Raw genomic sequence first — 24,290 nt, 5'->3', positions numbered from 1 at the left:
TTTAATATTCAGAGAAAAAAAAAAAAAAAAGACAATTCGTTGGCTTCATCAATTCATTTTTTTATTTTTTTGCTTTTTTAAAATAATTTCTGTGTTGAACATAGACTTGTTCTGTTCAGTTCAGGATAGCACAATATCAGCTCCACTGTAACACTGTTTTGAGAAACCTTCCCATTAAACATTTAAAAGAACCTGAATTTTTCTTTAGATATTTCAAGTGTCAGCTAAAGGCTGAGTGAATTGACCAGTTATCAAACTGTATATACCACAGCCCATAGTTTCTGGAATGCTATCATATAATTGTTAACTGTACAACACTTTCATTTACATTGCTACACAAGTTTGATCTGTACACAACAATTGTCAAAATAAACATATTTTGTCATTTTCTGTTCTGATATTTGTTCATTTAAAAAAAATAAAAAAAATAAAATAAAATAACCTGGTGTCTAAACAGCACAATGCTACTTCTGTATTGCGTTACTGCACAACGAGGTCACTATTTTCGACAAAAATTTTTTAAATACTTTCAAAGACCCTCTTAAAACATACTAACAGTTGAAATCTTACAAATAGAAAAACAAAATTCAGTTCTTATACACTAATAAGGTAAAAGAAAAGCTAAAGCAAAATATCAAACGTTATTTTGCAGTAATAATGAACACTTGAATTCTGCAGCATTTGTTGACATTGGGCCATTTAACATTAAATTCACTTAAAACAATAACAAGCACTCAGCACTTCACATCCCTATGCTGTAATGTGGACATTCATTAGATGATTATGACAGGCCTCTTTTGTGTAAGCCATAAATCAGTAATCGTGTGTGGATGTACAAACTCTACAATACTGGCAGTGTAAAAGGACAAAACAACAGAGATTTCTGACAGGAAAGACCTCAACCTTAATGACATACATTAAAAGTACAGAAAGTCAGTGCTCAGGGTACAGAGTTAATCAGCTCATTTAGTTTTAGAACTATTCAGTGTGAAAAACAGGTTCAAAAACATTTATTAACATTTTCAATATTAACAAGGTTTTAACTGCCTTTGAAAACGTGGTATACTTCATGGCATTAGTTGATTGTATATGTTTATGTTGCTCTATGTCATATACATGTCACATATGTCTCCAGTCCATAAGGACTTGCTGATACGTCATCCATTTACTGCCTTTTAGCTTTGTGTACAGTAGCCTGTGATTAATTCAGTCAGAAAAGGTTGAATAGAATCCAAAATAGTACAAACATTTCACACATGTATGATAACATCATCATTATCATCTCTGATATCCCCTGAGAGGCCATCATCTGACTGTCTGCTCTCCTGGTCTGTCAACCCACATGGGCCAATAATGTAGCGATAATCCCCACCAATAGCCAACGCAGCCCCCGAGGACACTACAAGCCAGTCTTTTTCATCCTGCTCCATATCTGCACATTGCCAAAGCACGCCCAAGTGTGGGTCATAAGCACTCGGCGTGTTAGCGGTAGCCCCAAGCCCAGAATTCAGCTCCCCCTCACCATCTTCCATGTTAACATACAGCAGTGGCTCCTTTGTGGCTGCTGGAGAAATTCCAGACCAGAGACCCTCTAACTGAGCTACCAGTTGCTGGAAGCTGGGACGACACTTGGGCACAGGAGACCAGCAGCTATGCATGATCTCATAACTGGGTGGAAAAGAAGAAAGAAGCCAACAATTATATATATATATATATATATATATATATATATATATATATATATATATATATATATATATGTATATGTATATGTATATATATATATACATATATATATATATATATATATATATATATATATATATATGTATATGTATATGTATATATAAATTATTTTTAATCTTTTTTGTAAATTAGGAAATTGAGGTCAAAGTACATCAACTTCTGCATACATTTAATTAATTACTTTTGGTGTAAACATTCACATATTCTGTGCAATGTAAAAATGCATTCATAACAGAAAATCATTTTGTAAAATAAATTTAAATAAAGCCCTTAAGGCAAGGTCTTCATGTGTTATAATTCTTATACAAGTGTTTTTCTCCCTTGTGAAAGCTGCTCCAGTTCTTCAAAATAAAACAAATAATAAAAAATATGGAGGTGATTCCATATATAGGTGATAATTGTGCTTGCACAATGTATACATATACTGCACTATTTTATTCTAAGATAACCATCGACTATTCATTATTGGTCTAATGATACACTTAAGCAACATTTCATTAAATTCATGATGCTACCTGTAGTTTAATTCGGAATATTTAAGACAAAATTTTAATGAAGAAATATTTAGATAAAATTCAATGCAAAACAAATGCATTTTTGTCTGAATAAAACAAAATAAATTAGTGATTACTGGGAACAGAGGATTAATCTTAAAAAACAAAATGTACTACATGTTCACTATTTAAAAATAAACAAATGATTAAATTTCACGAACTAAACCAAATGTCTAACATGGGAAAATTTATAAGTAAAACATAATGAGCTCTGTAACAGCACCTGAAATGTTATTTTTGTGTAAAATGTAAAATAAAGCTCCAAAGTGGACTGTCTGTGGCCACTTCCTTTGGCAATCTAAATTGCAGCAGTGAGCTTCTGGTGTCATTTCAAAGGTACTGAGGAGCTCCATTCAACTACATTCCATGTAGTTGTGTAACCATAGAACCATTGTGATCTGGAGCTGCTGGTCACTGAACAAATGTAGACGATTCTTCGTGGCAAGCTTTCCCTGAAAGAATGCAATTATGTAACCTGACTGCTGTTTATACTGTAGATTTTAACTCTATGGATTGTGCAGATTTGACTTCTGGCATTCAAATAGTCAAACCATCATATTGTTGAATCACAATGCATCTTGTCAATGCACTATTACAGTCCTACTATTAATTATTTCCACGTACAAGTGCAATGTGCACATTTCATCCCGAGTAGAGCTTAAGCCGAGTCAACACCAAATCACCTACTCAGCTAAAGATCCTAAAAAAAATGTTTTAAAGAAAAAAAAGAAAAAAAACTGTAAAAAAGATTTTGAACATACATGTCATCAGGACAGTCAGGGGGCTGTTTGAGCCTTTCACCCTTAATGAGGTATTCATAGACTTCTGAGTTCTCCACCCCAGGATAAGGAGTTTGTCCTCGAGCCATTATTTCCCACATGGTCACCCCAAAAGCCCACTGAGAAAAAACACACAAAATAGTCTCATACAATATTTTCTCATAAACTCAAAACTGCTCCTAAACATGAATGAGCTTGTAAGTGGTCCATTGATGGTCTGGATCCATCGTAACTCTGACCAAGATAAACAACTAACAGTATATAAACAAGATTTAAAACCAGAAATCTATTAGTTTATGAAAATAGTAAGTTATTTAAATATGATACTTTGTGTTTTTATATAATGTATCATGTACAGTCTCAGATATATTAGCACACATTTATAAAGTTTTTAATATAATGGTCACACTAATCAAGGCAGCATCAACAGCAATTAAAATTATTCTGAATGTATGCTTATTCAAAGGCAATTCATAAATACACACATATTACCAGTCACATATAATTACCACATCACTTTGCGTTGTATAAACGTTGTCAGCCAAACTTTCCAGTGCAATCCACTTCACTGGCAACTTTGAGACAGATCCTTGTCTGTAATAATCACCACTGTAGATCTTCTTAGAAAGACCAAAGTCTGCTACGCATACAGTCATGTTTTCATTTAACCTAAAACATATAAGTGAAACCAGTAAAATGAGATTCACTTTGGAAGACCAACATATGAAACATGACCTTTAATTAGAAATGTGTTTGCTAGATACCAAAGATGCTCATTGAAGCTTGGTTTAAAATGGTATTAGGCAGACTTACATGCAGTTGCGAGCAGCTAAATCCCTGTGGATAATGTTTTTACTGCCAAGATATTCCATTCCCCGAGCAACATCAAGCATAAACTGAACAAGAGTTTGAAGGGAGAGAGTCTGTAGGAAACATAAACAGGGTGTGAAGCATTTTTTAAATGTTTCTCCACAAAATATTACACAGTGCAAATCCATGTCAATTAATACTTGCATGAGTGCTGTGCTAAAGTACTTAAATATGAATGAAGAGGATTTTTTTAACAAACATTAAATGAAGTCTATCTGTTTGTTATATAATATATAACGTTTCAAAACCGCCCGGGATAAACGAAAATCCGCGATAAACCGGCGCCACCCCAAAAATGCTATTTCATGTATACAGTACTGTATTAACATTTTACTTTATTTTATAATTAATAGTTACCTTTTTATTAATTAATGTTATTATTTCAACATATAACTCCATAAAAACAATCCCCTATAAGTTTTTGGGTCTATAGTGCTATCTGCGAGAGAACGGGTAATCAGCCAAACTAATTAGTCATGTGGCAAATGCAATTACGTGATAAACCGAATCACGAGATTCGAACTGCGGTAAAGCGGGGGATTACTGTACTTTTTACATAATTCCAATTTACAGTTTGCTACTGCTGTTTATGTTTATGCGAATCAGAGGTTATACTTACAAAGGGTTCATCCCCTAGACGGGACAGAATAAGAAAAGTATGCAGGTCACCATGCTTCATAAAGGGCAGGATCACCATAGGAATAGGTAACCTTTGCTGGGGTCGTCTGTGCATACTTACACCTGTCAGAGAGTGACACATTTTCTGTGATTTACATTTAGTTAATTGAATAGTCAGACAATTCATACATCACAGAAGTGAGTACACCCCTCACATTTCAGCAACCATTTTAGTATATCCTCTCAAGGGAAAATACTATAGAAACTAAACTTGGATATATTTTAGAGAAATCAAGGTACAGCTTGTATAGCAGTAGAGATTTGCTGTCCTCTAAAAATAACTCAACATACAGACAGTTATTGTCAAAATAGCTGGAACAAAAGTGAGTACACCCTAAATGATAACAGCTGTATGAAGTGTAATCATGCAAATCCATGTCCTATTCATCATGTTCATGTTTGTGTCTGTTTGACAGGACCATACAAATTTTTGTATCTTGTATTAGAGCAGTTAAAATTTGGTGCTTTGAGTACAATTCTCTTATACTGACCACTGGATATTCAACATGGCACCTCATGGCAAATACTTTCTTAGGATTTGAGAATTAGAATTGTTGCTCTTTAAAAAGATGGCCAAGGCTATAAGAAGAGTTACAGTACATTGGCCAGGGTCATACAAAGGTTTTTTTAAGACAGGTTTCACTCGGAACAGGCCTAGTAAGGGACGATCAAAGAAGTTAACCCTTGTGCTGTGCGTCAGGTGCAGAAGTTGGTTCCAAAAAATAGGCGCATGAGTGCTGCCAGTGTTGCTTTAGAAGTTGCAGAAGCAGAATGTGTGCTTGTTAGTGCTCAGACCATACGCCACATGTTGAGTTATTTTTAGAGGACAGTAAATCTGTACTGCTATACGTGCTGCACGATCTACATAAAAAATTTTATAATCCTCATCATGTGAAAATCGTGTAGTTCAATGAAGTGCCATTTGTGTAAACTGTGTTTTGTACTTCTGGACTGTCGCACTGGATCTGTTCTGTTGTGACTTGCGAGCATCAGGTTGCGCAATCACCTCGCTCACGATAGTGATGGATTCAATTGAACCGGTGCAAACAAACAATACATCTAGAAGCAGCAAATAACAGCAGCAGTAAATTATTAAATTTTTAGTCACTGTTGTGGTTTTCAGTGATTGTTTATGCATTTGTACACCAATGCATATTTTTTAAGTTTTTAAAAAAAAATTCCAAGCCTCTTAGCTTGCTGCGCTTTTCCATTCCATTGTTTTTTTTGCATTCGTCCACATCAACAGTAACTTATATGTTTTCAAACATGAATTACTGCAGCTTTATTACGTTAAAATGCTTGTTTTCAATTATTGTATATTACATTTTTGCATATATAATTTTATTATTAAACAAAATTCAATGTATTATATATTATAGATACTCATATCTTCTCAACTGTACAAAATGTCTGTGTATTTTTTTTTTTAAACATACATTGTCAAAACAATGTTGTATTATATTTTATAGTACCTTTTTCAAGCATGGTTGTCAACTTACCATCTGCAATTATCATTAAAAACAATAGAAATAACCCAGCATGAATGAATTTGTTCAAGAAGAAATCCCCCATGAACTCCTTAACAAGCAGCTACTATAAACGTTAAAATATCTAAATGAAAGAATAAACTCAATATGTGGCTTTTGCATTTTTTAAATACACTTTTATAATAATATAATATAATATAATATAATATAATATAATATAATATAATATAATATAATATATAATATAATATAATATATACCCTGAATTAGGGTTTTACATAGTTATAATAAGCAAAACATCAAATAAAGTAAAAAGTAAAAAATAAAGAAAGTAAGAAAATCCAGTTAATCGAGAAATATCATATATATTCCACTAGATTTTGGAGAGTGGACATAGAAATTATGTCCATTCGGCTACAAGAGCATTAGTGTGACCAGGCACTGATGTTTGGTGATAAGGCCTGAGGTGTATTCCATTTCATCCCAAGGGTGTTCAGAGGAGATGTGCAGGCCACACAAGGTTTTCTATACCAAACATGTCTTTATAGACCTCACTTTGTACACAGGGGCATAATTTAAAAGCTTCTGTATAGCCCCCGTAGTTCCAGTGAAGGAAAATATATTTTATATATATATATATATATATATATATATATATATACACACACACACACACACACACACACACACATATATACATATACACACACACACATCTATCTATCTATCTATCTATCTATCTATCTATCTATCTATCTATCTATCTATCTATCTATCTATCTCTATCTATCTATCTACATACAATATATATATATACACACTGTGTATATATATATATATATATATATATATATATATGTATATATATATATATATATATATATATATATATATATATACACGCACACACACACACACACATAAACTGTACATTTCATTACAGTGTTCTTATAAATCATCTTGGACCTACCTATGAGCTCGATGACATTGGGATGATTAAAATCCTTCATGTGGGCAGCCTCTTTGAGGCACTGCTCTATATCACTTGAAGAGTTTATATCATCTTTAAAAATAAAAAAAAGAACCTCAGTTAATAAATACTTTTGTTGTATTTAATGAGTAAAAAATGTTTACTTACTCTTCAGTACTTTTACTGCCACCTTTTGCACAGAGCTGTCCTCCATCTTAAGAAATGCCTCTCGTACTGAGCCAAACTCCCCTGCACATGAAAACAGATTTTCTACTAATTTAGTCTCACTCCTTTTACATTAAATATCAGGCATGACTTGTATCGCTGTTAGGCTCATTATATTTGTGAGTGAGCTCGCTCTCTATAAACTCATGATTTGGCTGACATGTGAAGGGTAATGAATGTTTTGAATACACAAAAGTTTCCAGCCAAACCATTATATATTTTGCTTCCAACCCATTAAGATAACAAGGTCACACTGTATATTATAATCTCTAGTGAAATGCTAGTGGAAAATTATTACCTTTTCCTAGCATGTGCCCTAAGGTGAGAAGTCTTTCTGGGATAAGAACGTCCCGAAGCTTGGTCTTTAAATCATCGTTGATGCCCAGACTGTCCACTAGAGGGAGCACATCATTTTAGATGGACACATTTCAGCATACAGTGAGGTGGGGTACTGAGTTAAACTAGGTTTATGCATGTTATTTACACATACATGTATGTTCTGGAAGCTCCGAACCCTGCCTATTGAAGGATCTTGCTGCAGTAAAGGACACCACAGATTCCATTCCTGATGACTTGAATGCAGATCTGATAAAATAAAATTCTTGCTAATAGACAGGAATATTTATAAAATGATTTACTAGATGTATTATATAAACAGACTTAATAGGCACATTTGCATTTGCTCATAATTAGTCTGTTCCTAACTGTGCCAACTTACCCAAATTGAGATTCCTTGCTCCTGCGGTGTGCTAGGACTATTAGCAAAAGTCCCAGAACAGTGGCCACCAGCAGTCCAAACAGCAGACCCACCCACATGTGCCCCCTTGGAGACTGAGCCTGCACAACTGAAATAATAATCCATAGCTAAATATGTTCCCCTATTAAGTGTTAGACAATAAGCTATGCTAACAGTTTGGTTTTTGTTAAATGTGTTTGCAAATAGTTTCAAGTCATTAGAATTTTCTCATTATTTACAAAATATATGTTTTAAGAAATTACTATGGGTAGTAATTTGTAATAAATGCATGATTTTGTTAAATATTAGCTCAATCTATAATACCACTATACTGTGGCGGATTTTATAATTCTTCATCGATTTACCTGAAGCTGGCCTAATAAGCACTGGCTGGCTTAAGGGCCCACATCCTACCACTGTACAAGCAGACACTTGAAAAGTGGCATTGAAGAAGCGGGCACCCCCAGAGACATGAGCAAAGTTTTCCCTAAACAGTAAAGGCTCCTGAAGAGAATGAAAGTAAAGTGTAGTTATTATACATTGTTACACATAGTTAAGGTTTTCTCAAATAAAACTGGTGAAAGCCATGGCTGTCAGTGTAGAACATGCATCATTGCAACAGGATGACAAATGTGTCTCAATCATTTAATTTTATTAATTTTATAATGAGGTTTTTTTGAAAGGGGATATTTATTTGTAATTTCATGAAAATGGTTTTCCACCATGGGAGAATCATCAGAAAATAAAAGTGGGTGCACTTTTTGGATTCATAATAAAATAATGTAATTCTTAATTTCCCTTAATTTCAAAACAGCTGTAATAATCTAAGTGAATGGATGTAATTCATTCCAGGGATGTTCTACAGTGTTTAATGTAAAAAGTTAATCATTCGTTAATTTAAAAATGTTATCTTTGATAAATTGCTCAGCTATGAGTTGACAAACAGTTTAGGAGATTGTGGTGGGATCATCAATTCTGTTTAATGTCGAGCTGTACACCACTCATTGATATTAGCACAACACTTCCTGTTATGCTTTAGTCCATTTTTAATACACAGTAAACATATGATTCTGGCCTTACAGTTTAGACAGTCTGAACAAATCCACTTCTTTATAAAATGAACAGGTTCACATTTCTATCACAACATAAACACAGGTGTGGCAAATTATTTTTACTGTTTCTGACTGATGGAAAATGAACTGATGCAGTGACCAAAACATATATCTGTCTGAGTGCATTTGGGATACAGATATTAAAAGATTTTAAAAGAAGTATCATTACCATTATAACACTTTTTTGTGTTCTGATGCCAACTATGTAACAGGTCTATGAAATACAGATTACTGCATTCCAAGTCTTGTATATCTTACACTCAGTTTACTTTAAGGTGTTGCCATTTACTAATGCTTATTGAATGTACCTGGACCTCTCCTCCCACGTTCCATTGCAGCTTATAGGCCAGTAGTCGTCCATTCAGCTCTTCTTCTTCGAGTGCTGACCAGGTCAGAGAAAGCTGTTGTTCCGTCAGGTGAAAGCTTAAGTTCTTGGGTGCTGCAGAGGGCACTGTATAGGACAGTCAGAAATAATTCAAGATAAAAAAAAATATCCTGAACATTTGACTCATAATATTTGAAACCATCTGAGAGTAATATCAGTAATGAGCAGTGGGTGGCAGCACAGTAAACCCCGCATAAGACATTGAGATGGATTTGGGACACACACACAATAGAGCATTGTACCAGCAAGACTGGAATCCAGTGGACTGAGGCCAGTCTTGCCAGTTTACAAATATAAACAAGATCAGCAGCAGAAAACCCCACTGGTCTTCCAGCCAGCCCAGCCAGCTCTTCTCTCTAACCTCAACCCCCAGCAGCTGCCTGGGGCTGTGGGCCCAATCCAGAGTTTCACCTGAATCTTGTTTGTTGACTCTAAAATCTCACTATGTAGGCGAGTCACAAGGTAATGAATAATCTACAAGTGGATCAAAGCATCTACAACAAATAGTTAGTCTGATAGATTTGACTTGATCTTTCAGGGATTAGAAATAAGCTCAAATAAACAAACACATTACATCATTAATGGAAGTAGTCACATTGTAGAAGATTGAAGGATTTGATTTGAGTTAAATTCCTAACAACTGAACCTTTCCACCTTCCTCTCTGCTTCTCAAACATTTGTGCTACACTAAAATACTTGATGGCAAACACATGATCAGAAACAATTTAGTGTGTGACCTGTTGAGTCACCATTTCTTATCAAGGGTTGCATATACCTGCTTCTGGAGTCTGAAAGTTCATCCATGGTGAAAAAGGGGAGGATCCAACCTCATTACTACAGCAGATTTGGAAACTGTAATTGGAGTGACTGCTGAGTCCACCAATCATGTGCTTGAAGGGTGGGACTGTAACTTGTTGGTCAGGAAGTTTCACCTTTCTCCTGGAGTTCTTAAACATCTAAAGACAGATTGGGTGCCGGTGGAGGGAAATTCTCGATTATTCATTATGTTCTAATCTGTGAATTTTTGTTCTGGAACATTTACACCCTAACTAAAGGGAGGACAGCTCTCCCTTTAACACATGTTATCTGAAATCAGTTGCATTTCACAGACTCTAAGCAATATTGGGTGAACTTAGTAACATTTGGTGACCTTCATTCAAGTAGCTTAGAGATAACACTATAAATGAGCCAAATGGAACAGTACAAAGAAAAGGTATTTACTGTTCATTGCACTGTGTAAAATATGTGCTTTTCAGATACGTGTAGTACCTGAATGGTGCAGGTTGACAAGTCAGAATAGCCAGTGAACCCTGGGCTCCACATGAGAGTCACATTATCAGACAACTGGTCAATCTGTATATCCTTAGGAGAATCAGGTAGTACTGAAGATTAAAAAAAAAAAAAAGTTAATATTTGCAATTTATTATACAAAACCACCATGGGAAAATTGTATAGCACAAAGTGAAAAATGCAAGTGTACTTATGAACAAACACAAGAATTTAGGGCACATAAAAAAATAAATAATCAAAAAAATCTTTTGCAATTTCTCTGAGCATTGCATGGTCTGACCTTATATTTGGGGTAATGTCCCAAAATTTGCTGAGACATCCACTCCTTTGAACTATCTAATGTTTTCCACTTAAATGTGAATAATGTTCTTTACTGTAGAGTTATGGACTTGAAATTGTTAGAAAATGGCCTTATAACCCTTCCCCAACAAAGTTTTTAATGTTTATTGCATTGAGAAAATAATGTGAGCTTTCAGATAGTAATATAGAATTAACTAATATAGTAACTGTATAGTAACTAATGGAGCAGGTGGAAAAGTCAAGTCAGTGAACTCTGGTTTCCACATGAGAGCCACATTATCAGACACCTGGTCAATCTGTATATCTTTAAGAGAATCAGGTAGTACAGACAAGTAAATTTTATACTGTAAAGTGCTTCTTTAAGATCATTGTTGACTCCTCCTTAGCGTTGTGTTAACACACACCCAAATGCTCCAGACCAGCAAACTGCTCAAATTTGGGTTTTTATAGAGGTGGTCACACTTGCTGATGACAAGAATAGAAAAGCCTTTTACTTAGCAGCAGCCAGTTGCTACTTAGCCTCTTAAATCCTATGGAAGCTGTAAAGATGTACTTTGATTTTTCATACAATTTGACCTTTTCGCTTTATTTTTGTGAAAAACATAATGACACTGTAATATAACACATGACATATTACAGTGTGTCATTATTGTCTGAGTTTCTTATTATTATTTAGTAGTGTGATTAAAGTAGATTGATTTTGCTTACATTATACAAATATATAAATATAAATATATATATATATATATATATATATATATATATATATATATATATATATAGGTCCCCTGGTGGTCTAGTGGTTAAGATGCAGCGCTCCCACCGCTGCGACCCGGGTTCGATTCCCGGTCAGGGAACCATCCCCAGCCACTCTTAGTGCCGGTCCCAAGCCCGGATAAATTGGGGAGGGTTGCGTTAGGAAGGGCATCCAGCGTAAAACATGTGCCAAATCAAACGTGCGGAGGATCCGCTGTGGCGACCCCTAACGGGAGAAGCCGAAAAGAAACTACTATATATATATATATATATATATATATATATATATATATATATACAAAATTATACAAATATATAAATGTATAATTTATGTAAATCTGGCTATGGCATCCCCATACTTTGGGCCATATATAGTAGGATTCTTATACCAACAGCTCCAAAAAGCTAATACTTTGTTTAACAATGGCTTAAAGCATTTTGTTTTTGACTGTGACAGGTTTTAATATTTATTAATTTGTTTATTTTAACTGACTACATCCTACATTTTGGATTAAAACTATTAGAGAATTGTGAGGAAAACTAGTACTAAAAGGTTTTCACAGCTGTACCAATAAATTGAATTCAACACGATGACTAAAATGAGACTTCTGCCATTATGATCGCTTTATGACATATTTGCAAATGAGACCTTGGTAAAAAGCTGTAAGAATTCCTTTAACCCATTAAGCAGCTCTGTTAGGTTGTACAGTTTGTGTTAGATAAGAATAAAGCACACAAACTCACCTTTAATATACACGGTGCCAGTCCGTGACACTGAAATACCTCTAGCATTCTTGGCTTCACAGTAATATTTTATGCTGTTATTTACACCTAGAGAAAATAGAGGTTGAATAGTTAATGAGCATGTTGTTTTATATCTGCCATCCCTTTAACCTTGTTAAATAGCTACTTTTAGCTGGAGGCCACTAGGAAGAAACAATAAAAGATAAGATTAAGATGTCTACTGAACTACAACCCCAACCCTATTTCTCCAGATGCTTTTACAATTTTGATGATGTTACGTACTGTAAATAAAGAGTTATTCCTCGAATAACTCGAGTAAATGGAATACAAAAAAAATAATTGAGGCCATTTATTTAGTTTAGTTAAACCATTAAACTACACATGGAGCATTGTGTTTCACCGCGGACCAATATTACTGACTCTGGAGCGTTCTAGACAGGTAAGCAGATGCACTACAGAATGGAAAAAATAGAGTTGTGAGGAGATCATTCATATAGAAGCCTGTTTTTGCCACATAAAAAAAGTATGCCCAATTTAAATATTTTTTCTTCTCACCATTCTGACTTTTTTTTGCCAATCGGGCATCGTCACCCCCTCTGTAGTGTAAGAAAGCGTACATGTTGAAAATGAAATCGGCTACAATCAATAGAATCCCATGGTATCAAACGAAACCTTCGATCCCTGGAGAGAACTCTGTCTAACAATCAGCTCTGGGAAGACGGAACAAGATGAAGCAGAGGAGCCTTATTCATACACCAACAGCTTTAAACTTTAGGCCGACAGCATGGTTACCGGTGGATGCACCAGAAATGTTGGATGTTTACAATAAACAAAGTCAGAATTAGTAAAAGAGTAATGAGATTTTTCTTTTATATTTTCATTGATAATTTTTATTTATTAATATATTTGTATTTGCATTTTGATGTAAAATGGCAATTAAATGCACTAAATGGATTTAGTTTTCACAGATATTTCTGGTATGCAATTTCAGCAATAAAATGTTAATTTTTCTAAAAAGGCAACAAATTACTTGTTCATTTTAAGAGACCCATTTTATTTTATTTTGTATATTTAGTAATGCGCTCTAATTTTAAAAAACTTCTTATCCGATTACTCAATTAATCGATGGAATAATCGGTAGAATACTCTAAAATATTCTATAGCTACAGCCCTATATTTAACTGTTTTTCAATTTTATGTTAAGGAACATTATTCTGAAATTGTTTCACAATTTTCACAGATTTCACAGACACAGTCTTTCAGATTGGTAAAGCTCTGCACATCTTTACTTTTGAGAGACTCTGCCTCTCAAAGATGTTTCTTTAACTGTTCATTCATTAATTCATTTTCTCCCGCTTATCCGTAATTCGGGTCGCGGGGGCAGCAGTCTAAGCAGGCCCCCGCCTTCGACTGCTGCCCAATCCTCACAGCACCGTCCCTTACGGTCCCTCCTGCAGGTGGTGAGCCCACGGGAAGGCGGCCCCACGTCACTCCGACATCACGGACCTTGATATTTCCCTCGTAAGGGACCCCCGGAGCATAGAGGGTTAAGGGCCTTGCTCAAGGGCCCAAGAGTGGCAGCTTGGCGATACCGGGGCTTAAACCCCAGACCTTCCGATCGGCAACCCAGCGCCTTAACCGCTGGAGCCACCACTCCCCCCTTTCTTTAACTGTTTAAGTTTAATAACATTTACAATTTTCAGACTTTTTTTTGCAAACATTTTTGAGATGTGTTGCAGCCATTAATTCAAAATTACCTTATTTGTTTCCTTAAAATGGTAAATTTATTCAGTTTAAGCATTTGATATGTTTTCTATGTTTTATTGTGGATAAAATATGGGTTTATATTTTTATTTTCAGTTTACACAGTATCTCAACTTTTTTGGAATTGGAGCTAAGAGTTACAGTTATGATTAGCAGAGACACTGACTTACTCTAAGCAGGAAAAACCCATGCACTAACATCTATAACACCAAATGGAAAATTTGTCTGAGCATTATTGATTTCTATAATGCACTTCACAGCAACAAAGGAAGTAGGAGATGTTACATAACAGAAATTATAGGGTGCTGAAATATCACTGGCGGGCAAAAACAGGAATCTGTAGAAGGATTGAACGAATGGAAGAATGCAATTGCAGAGGCATTGAATGCCACGATTGGGAAATTTAACCGCCACCTCCTTTGTCTCCTTAGAGTTTGCTGTGATAATAGTGTCACATCAGATCCAAGAAGAATGCCAGGCATCTCAAACGCATTATTACGCTTGAAACAAAAATACAACCATACAACAAGTGATATTTTAGCAGTGACCTGCATGCATCATTTAGTCTCTGAATTTAGTCTGAACAGGTACAATTACCAAAGTCACACCCATGTGTGAACAAAAGCAGTCAAATAAATGAGCTAATTGTAAGTCACTCTGAAAAAAGGGCACCTGTCAAACCCCACAAAAGTAAAGGAATTTGTATTAAGCCGAATGTTAGACTCATTTGAACCTTACAAAACCTTGACAGTTGCAGATTTCTAGAAGATGGTAGAATTCTGTAAATAAAGTCCTTATATATATATATATATATATATATATATATATATATATATATATATATATATATATATATATATATATATATAATCTTCAGAAAAAACAATTAAATATTGATTACAAATTATTTATACACAGATCACTTCCCCTATTTCCTATTTCTTTTTTTTAGCCAGACGGTTTAGGCTCTACAGGAGATTCGGTACACAGGACATGAAGGATACATGTATGTTTATGAGTGCCAACAATGAAAAGCAACACCATTTAAATGTCAATTTCAATTATCTATCATAATAGTTTTTTTTAAGATCCAGAGAGGTGACAAAAGAAAAATGAACATGAAGCATGTTTGTATTTTGATTGTCTAATGATTTTCAACACTACAGCAAGGCATTGGTTTGGAGCATATGTGTAACCTCCAGCTGTTGATTGCTACATTTGACCTTTTTGGTGGAAGTACAACTGGGCTTTTACGACCATCTAAGCCTAATCAACATCTACTGTTAAATCTCCTCCCAGCCTGCCTACTTCACACCAAAAATGCTTTGATCTGTACCCAATAACCTACTGCCACCAGACCAGTCATCAGCTTCATCAAATGTAGTCTGTTCTCTGCCTCTCTGACAAAAAGTGTCCTATTGCAAATCTGTACTGCAATCATTACTGGAGAATCTCCTAGGTGAGAAATCTGTAGACTAAGATTATACATATAGTTAATCCAATAAGACAACAGTGAATTCTATACAACTGCCTCCTTAAAATATTTGTCCTTTACATAAATCCTGCCTTCCTACCACCGTATAACGCTACCTGAGTAGGCAGTTGTAGGACGTTTAAAACACAGCTTGTGACATTTATCGTTAAAATAAAAACAAACAAAAGCCATACAATAAACTGGGCCGGGAGTGTACTGTAATACATAACGTTGCAATAATAAAGACAGGTAGTCCTTTTCTCTTTCTCCTTTGTTTGGAACATGAAATGGTATTTCCATCATTCTTCATTACAAAGATGGATGTTAAAAAGCCTGTGTAGTTTTTATACAGCCTGGCCTTTAAGAATGCAAAAGATTCTCACATTACATAAAGATTTCACTGGAGACCAGGCATAGTCACAGTTACCTTTTACCGTGAGCACAGATGGGGAAGGCTGAAAATCTCCTTCTTGTACTCCTCCCACCCACCAGAGAACCTGCACTGGTTCAGGAGGCCCAACAGCTTCACATGTCAGATTAAATGGCGCACCAGGAAATGTTGCTATATCGTGAGGTTCCGAAGTAAAGTGGGGTACGCCTGAGGAGCAGTCAGAAAGGTCAAATGGATTAATAATACTTAATAGTGTCATAAAAATGGAAAGTTCAAAGAATAATATGTAATTAAGTGCATATTGGGCATGGATAAATATGGATGCTTTATGCAAATGTATGTTTATTATTAGTGAAACCATACTCAACATAGAGCACGAAGAGAAAATATTTCGCAATGCAAGTTATCGCTTGTAATAAAAGTAACATTTTAATAAAAAGGTTTTTTTGCTCGTCCCGTAAAGCATTCGTGAAGCACGTTACTTGCAATCCGAGGTTCCACTGTACATGAATCATCAGGACACCAAGCGGAACTTTTGCTATGTTTCCACACGGACGGTTTTATTTGTCGGATGTGTGGAGGATTTTGGTGCTTTGTTTGAGACTTGTCGCATCAGTAAAACAAATGTTAATGATTCAAAATTATTACTTGCTGAAGTTTACTTTTTTTCATTGCTGATTGAAGAAAGGATGTTGTGAATAAATGTGTTGCGTTGAAGGTTTTAATTTTTGCCTCTTTTATATTTATTTATATATTTAATAAAAATGGTCAAACAGTTAACACGCTATTCAATCTCACTGCACATTTTTGACACAGTTTAAAAATATTTGTTTTATATACCTTTGAGAAACATAATGAAATGCTTGGCCACATGTTGCTTAATTTTTAAACACTTTCAAAGTGGCTAACAAAAGAAGGCAAAAAAAGAAAATGTGATATTAGGCACTGTTGTTAGACACTTTATTGTAATCTGTAAATGATCTATTTACATATCTTTACAAAGTTATGACTCATCAGCCACAGATTTTCACTAGTCTGATGCACCCCTAATTAATATAGTCATATATATATATATATATATATATATATATATATATATATATATATATATATATATATATATATATATTAGTATATTAATATAGTCTAACATTAGCCAATTTGAACACACATTAATATAGTTTATTTCACAATAATTCACAATCACTGTTCACTATTAAGAAAATCAAGGGTATTCCTTGTTTCAGGCTGAATAAATTGAGTTGGGACAAGAGCACTGATCAAAATGTTACTATGTGAAATGTGGAAAAATAAGATCTATGGGTTTTAGATAATATTTGACAGTTCAAAACCCCTACGCCTTGTCAATCAAACCTTTTCATTTGACGATTGGCCCATCTGCCATTTTTCTTTGGAGTAAAGATAAAGACTCGTTTGGTATACCTTTGAGTAATAACTTGCAGCAGAATGCTCTGATGGTAAAATCCTCAGCTCCTACACAAACTGAGTACAGGTTTTAAGGCCTATTTATAGAATATAGATCTTTCTGCAGTAGCTTCTCAGTATCATTGAACAGCAATAAGTGTGTGAGCATGTGTAGCCGGAGAATGAACAGACCCACAGTATTGATTTACCTTCTACTGTGATCCAGCCTGGCTCAGAGGAGATGACTGTACCATGATGTTCAACCTCACACCAGTATTTCCCAGCATCTTGCTGCTGGACTGATTTCACACTGAAAATAATATGAATATATTGCTTATGTGACTATACAAATCCATATGACAAAAATTAAAAAAATTAAAAAAAATAAAAAGCCCATCAGGATTGACAAAAATATTAACAATAGTGTTCACTGAGAGAAGGGTCAATTCAGTATCCCAAAATATTCACACAAAAAGACATCATTAAAGCTAAAGTATTTTAAACAAGGTGAATCGATATTGTGAAAACCTGTTATCTCATACCTGCACGGATATACACAATTAAATATTTGTGCTTTCTTTATATTGTTTTATTCATAGCCTCACCTGTGGCAAATCTGAAAGACCTGCCACAAGCCCTAGAACGTCAGCCCTCATGACAAAGATTAGCTGCATTGACTGCATCTGGTACACATACCCACATTCCCGATAGCCTGTGCATTACTCACAGCCAGCTCAACACATGGCTATCAACTCTGACAAGAGGATGACCACATCAGCTTGCAGATTAAAAGTGATGCTTTTTCCCCCACCTAATAGTCCAGGATAAATAGTGTACGTTTTGTTTATTTTTAAAAGGTTCTTGAGAAAAACAATCTCATGCCCAGAGTTTCTTATTTGCAGACACTCCCACAGAATTTTTCTGGCCTCTTTCTGGTTCCACAAAGGTCTTAATACGAACACCAGACAGGCTCAGCAAGACATTTTAGACAGATATGTATGGTAATAAGGCATGCGATTCAGAGGAAAATGGGCACATAACCAATTTAGCTCCTGGGTTTACACTCTGCCCACGATTGATTGTGCTCTCTGGGTGCAAATCCCCAATGAGGAGTATTACACAATTACACTGCCCAGTTTAAAAGGCTGCAGGTAACTGGCTTCATACGTCTTGGAAAAAGCATGTTAGACTTCACCATACATGGTTGCCAGCTGTCATTTGATAGTGGAGAGCAGGCTGGCAGAAATTGGCAGGTGACCAAACTGATGCTAAAATGCTCTAAAAATGTTTTAATATATATGGATAATCAAAAGAACTCACTCGTGGGACAATATAAGAATATTATTATTAAATAATCATTATTATTAAAAACACATTAATGATGTATGCTGAATTATGCAGCTTGGTGTTGGATTCAGGTGGTCAGACAGCATAGCATTGCTCATTAATAAAGCAAACCCTTTTGATAAACCATCTCTTGCTCGAAAACCAGATGGGATCTCACTGCTTATGTGTGTGGAACCAGGATAGACTATTCTAGTCTTTTTTTCTGCAGGGTATACACAATCTAAATAGAAAGGTCAGCTGGTTTGAAAGGGGTTATTTCTGTCAAACTGGAACAACCAGCTCTGAACAGATGAATGGACCCCAACAACAACAACTGCTATTTATTTACAGCATTGTCATTGCTTTGTTACCTATGCTATTTTCTTGTTCCATGCCTATAGTGGTACATCTGAAATGTGTAAAACATCGTTTTAAAAAATGTGCTTACTTAAGCAATTACATATACTGATATACTCACAGAATGATCAGTATGTGCTATCTGGACAGATCTCACAAGATATTCAAGATATTCAAGATAATCAAAAAGAATATTGAAAATCAAAGAATTCAGCAAAGATTTTTGCATATTTAATGGTTCTGGATATAACAAAGAACTTTTAAGGGAACCTATCTGTTAAATGACTCTACTTAGAACTTTCAACAATTCCTCCAGATACACCACCACTTTCTTTCGGCTCCTCCCGTTAGGGGTCGCCACAGCGGATCCTCCGCACGTTTGATTTGGCACATGTTTTACGCTGGATGCCCTTCCTAACGCAACCCTCCCCAATTTATCCGGGCTTGGGACCGGCACTAAGAGTGGCTGGGGATGGTTCAATGTCTAACAGGCATACAATAATCCAAAGGTGAAATGAAAACACATGCATACAAAACCTAAAGATACAGTTTATGGTCCTTAGTGATAATCCTAAAATTCCTGTGGAAACAGTTTTGTGGCTTCTTGAGCAGTCTGTAAGCGATGTTTTATATAATGCTGTTGCTATCTATGACAGTGTAAAATGCTTAGTCACAGTTCATCAAATGTTCAAAGTTTACTGATCATATTACTAACCACCAACTTGGAACCTTTAGTGAAAGAAAAACCCCTTTGCTAGAAACTATACAGACCCTAACAAGCAATTAGCATTCCTGATTTAATTCAATTAAAAACATTACATGCTTACTTCGAGGTTTGAATAGGAAAAAACAAACACAAATATATTTTATATTTATACAAAAAGTCAATTATTTTTTTCATAGTGCATTCCAACTTTAAAGCTGTACCATGAAAAAAAACATTAAACATTTTTTTATTTTATATTATAGAAGTATAATAATTCTATAATATTCTATAATAGTATAGAATAATTAACTTACTGCTGCCTTAGTAATCATCACACAGATGTGGTGTGATGTGGGAAGAAATAAATCACAACACTTTCTCCAGTGGCTCTTACCTGTGATACGTCTCCCAATGATGGGTGTCTATAGTGATGTACATCTGGTCCATGCTGTAGAGTTTTTCTCCGTCCTTCATCCACACAATCTCCGGCTCGATTAAACCCTCAACAGCACACCCTAGACGGACCATGTTTCCTTGTGTTACAGTGAGGTTGACTGGGTTCTTGGTAAACTTCAACCCTGACAGCACACAGGAAGAATATGAACCTCACAGCATTTCTTACAAGCAAACTAAATAAAATTTTACTTGTATAACAATTGTCTTATATACAGATAATTGACAATAGACAGTGCCACAAAACAGCTTTAAAGAAATAATTTCTAAATATAAATTTTAATTAATAAGAATATCACTGTGGTTTTATCTCTAATGAGTGGCAAGGGAAAACGCTGACACAATATGAGGAGGAACCCTTGAGAGAAACAGAAAAGGCAAACCCATCTTCATGTTGGTATCATAAAAAATTCCCTTGCTGTGTATTATATGGTCATAAACTACAATCATGTAACCAGGAAACTCATTAGTTATATCATGAAGTCTCTTTTTTTTTAATGATCAGCTGTTCACTGATGAAGAACTGATAGCAAACCAGTTTGTGGCAATTGTAGTCCAAACCTATAATAGAATTGCTTTAATCTCATTATATTTATTATATTTATTAAAGACAGCAGGGTCTTTGACAGTCCAACTTGTTCTCTAAAGCTTTTAGAGCACTCATCGATTTTGGCATTTAACGTTCCAAATTTGTGAACCATCATGGCAGATTTCACATTTCCCGCAACTTAGGCAGCTTTTGTACTGTATGTGGTTGTGTGCTGTCCATTGTGCCTGAGCCACAGCACAGCCCCTTACAAAGTCCAAGTCGTGAGTCAGACCAGCAGATGTAATGCACGTTGCAGCAGGATGAAAGCGCTTCACTGTGGAAGGGCAGCTGGCTCTAACCGGCAAAGTAGTCAAAACAATACTTTTAATACATAATGTACCATCAGTAACTATTATGATCTGACTATTAAATTACATATCAAAGTCACAAAAATGTGGCTGTATTTAAAAAAAAACAAGAGCTGTCACTGTACGCATATCTGTAAATATTAACCCGCAGTGTGGCTTCTGTAATGATATCATTTCACCAATAATAACATACCATGCTCTAAATTCCTGCACAATTAAACTTCTTAATAATTTGCTTAATAATTGGCTTAGGACTGAAATTTGCATAAACAGTACTGAACAATGCACCTCAACAATGATGGAATTGTAAATAATGGAAATTCAGGGTCACCCAGATGAGGATGGGTTTCCTTCTGAACTGGTTCCTCTCAAGATTTCTAACTCCTGCCTTCTCAGATAGTTTTTCCTGGCCACTGGTTTGCTCACTAGGGATAAATGTATAAGGGATACACTTACAGACATTAACACATCAATTCATACCTATTTATCTATATAAAGCTGCTTTGCGACAATGTCCATTGTTAAATGAGCTCTACAAATAAAACAGAATTGTAGGGAAAAAAAACCTGGGATTAAAATAGTTTCGTTAAAGAATAAAGTAGCTACCAACGAGTTCATATCACTTACCTTGAGCTCTGCTCGCGTAGAGAAGAAACATGAGTAACATCAACAGATCTACCTCCATTGTACCATAATCTAATAGGAGTTAGATCTGGATCAGTTTGAGATCACTTCGACCAGGCGAGATAAATGAGGTTTTGTCGCTGGAAGTGCAGGAGCCCATCAGAAGCTACACAGCGACACACACTCCAGCAAAAACAAACCTCGGATTACAATAATGCAAGCTTTCACTACTCTCCATACTAAAGCGAGGAAGTCGAACTGAACGCTACATTCCGATTCGACAAACGACTAACAAAGTTGCAAATAAAACAGCAGGCAGCCCTGGAGGAGACTCCCAACTGTTTTTGATCCACAGGGAGAAATGGCAGCTGGCGCCCTCTAGCGGTACATAAGAGCATCTCCATCCAGAGTACTGCAAAACAAGATCCAAAACCTTAGCAGGGGCCCTGACGCCTTGAAAGGGCTGTGTGTGTGTGTGTGTGTGTGTGTGTGTGTGTGTGTGTGTGTGTGTGTGTGTGAGAGAGAGAGAGAGAGAGAGAGAGAGAGAGAGAATATTGTGGGTGGTTTGGGGGAAGTTGGAAGGTGGGGGCTGGAATTCGGGTTTGAATAACAACTACGTGCTTTTTAGGCTTGTATTTCGTCGTGTAATTGCCACGCGTGGGCAGTAAGGAGATTTATAATAATAATAATAATAATAATAATAATAATAATAATAATAATAATAATAATAATAAAATAAAAACCATTTTCACTTTAACTAAATACATCTTTCAAGAATCTGTTTTTTATCATAGTATTTTCATTGTTATTTTCAATATTTCACTTTTCTTTACTTGTTTTTTTATTAACGAAAAAACATGCTGCTCCTCACTACTTTGATGTGAAATACCTAAACTGTGGTAAAAGGTTCTTGCAAAAGTTTCCATAGAGGAAGCATACATTTGCTCTGTGTCTGTAAGGTATGATGCACAGAAGAATGTACAGGGTAGTTCAACTAAGGCTGCCACTGCTGGGCTCTTAAGTAAAACCCTTAACCCTCAACTGCTAATTTGTATAAATAAGATAATTGTAAATCGCTGTGGATACTGAGGCATCTGCCAAATGCCATAAGAAAGTTGCCTATGAGTCTCAGGATTTTGTTTTTTAAAATGTCCTGGTTTTCAGGAACGGGTTTTATAAGAACAAAAATATGCACTAAGAGGTGCATATTAGGTGCTATTAATGAATTAATATGTACAGGATATGTAAAGCTTCCCTGATGATCTGCCTAATGATTACATCAGTGTATTAGCTTCATATATGCTTTGCATAAAGTAATAGCCAAGGAAATCAGATACCTACACTTGCACTACACTAGCAACTATGAAATATACATGATATCAAAATTTGTGTTCTTGTGTGTGGTTTATACTGATTGGTGTGGTTTCAGGTAAACCAAGCCAGAAATACATGATATACCTGATTCTGGTATCAAGTCAAGGTAATAATGCTGGATTTGGATTAAAATTGTTGAAGGAGGATTAGTTTTCGAATTGTAACTTCAACATGTCTATTTTTCTCGATTGTATTTAAAAAAAAATCCCCATCCACAAGTTTACAAGCTAATTAATATGTATATATATATATATATATATATATATATATATATATATATATATATATATATATATATATATATATATATATATATATAAAACTACATTGAGATTTCTTTCTGGTTCTTCTTTTTCATTTCTTGATACATTCATTCACATTTTATCAGTACCTGCTTTAATTTGTTCATGATGGATCCAGAACCTTCTCTGAAACACAGGGAGAAAGGCAGGAGAATCCAGTGGGAGGAAAGTGGAGACTTACAGTAAACCCACATAGGCACCAAGAGATCATGTGGAACTCTCAGGTGTATTTGCATGGTCGGGGTTTGTGTTAGGTGCAATGGAACAAATGATCATAAGGATCTTGTGTGAAGAATGTACGTGTGTATTGGATAACACGTTGTTACCAATGGTGGACAGCAACAAAGTAAATGTAAATTGTTACTGTACTTAAGTAGCTTTTTTTTTTTTCGCGTATCTGTACTTTACTCAAGTATTTCCGATTGTTGAGACTACATTTAAATTCATTTCTAAGTCAAATATCTGATTTTTTTTACTCAAACACATTTCGCAAAATCCTCGGTTCCTTTTTATTTATGAGCGGATAAAAACTTAAACTGGTCAATCTAACAGAGCAAACAACCAA

At 35.2% G+C, this 24,290-nt stretch overlaps 1 protein-coding gene across 1 annotated transcript; it reads right to left on the bottom strand.

The window, feature by feature from the left end:
* Positions 1 to 39: 39 nt before the first annotated feature.
* Positions 40 to 22,450, bottom strand: tyro3 (TYRO3 protein tyrosine kinase). The gene is made up of 19 exons (XM_083544982.1): positions 22,053 to 22,450; positions 20,470 to 20,653; positions 17,896 to 17,996; positions 16,298 to 16,468; positions 12,633 to 12,719; positions 10,812 to 10,924; positions 10,318 to 10,498; positions 9,466 to 9,608; positions 8,411 to 8,549; positions 8,028 to 8,154; positions 7,800 to 7,894; positions 7,608 to 7,703; positions 7,253 to 7,333; positions 7,085 to 7,177; positions 4,569 to 4,690; positions 3,893 to 4,002; positions 3,589 to 3,748; positions 3,062 to 3,198; positions 40 to 1,668 (listed from the first exon to the last, which is right to left on the bottom strand). Exons 1-19 carry the CDS (start codon positions 22,108 to 22,110, stop codon positions 1,251 to 1,253), a joined length of 2,616 nt encoding a protein of 871 aa, XP_083401108.1. The 5' UTR covers positions 22,111 to 22,450; the 3' UTR covers positions 40 to 1,250.
* Between the last annotated feature and the right edge of the window lie 1,840 nt (positions 22,451 to 24,290).

This window comes from Silurus aristotelis (genome assembly GCF_946808225.1).
Source record: "Silurus aristotelis genome assembly, chromosome: 6".
In the NCBI taxonomy this organism is placed as follows: Eukaryota; Metazoa; Chordata; class Actinopteri; order Siluriformes; family Siluridae; genus Silurus; species Silurus aristotelis.
Note: the sequence above shows the minus strand (reverse complement) of the source record. Positions and strands in the feature narration are given on the sequence as shown.

What these genes read in the sequence shown, in the direction of transcription:
- tyro3 (XM_083544982.1), bottom strand. Translation starts at nt 22,110, where the DNA reads ATGGAGGTAGATCTGTTGATGTTACTCATGTTTCTTCTCTACGCGAGC. An exon ending in ACGTGGGAGGAGAGGTCCAG is followed by an intron (nt 8,550 to 9,465) that starts GTACATTCAATA and finishes CATTCTCTTCAG; the next exon opens with GAGCCTTTACTGTTTAGGGA. An exon ending in AGCAAGGAATCTCAATTTGG is followed by an intron (nt 7,895 to 8,027) that starts GTAAGTTGGCAC and finishes TTATTTTATCAG; the next exon opens with ATCTGCATTCAAGTCATCAG.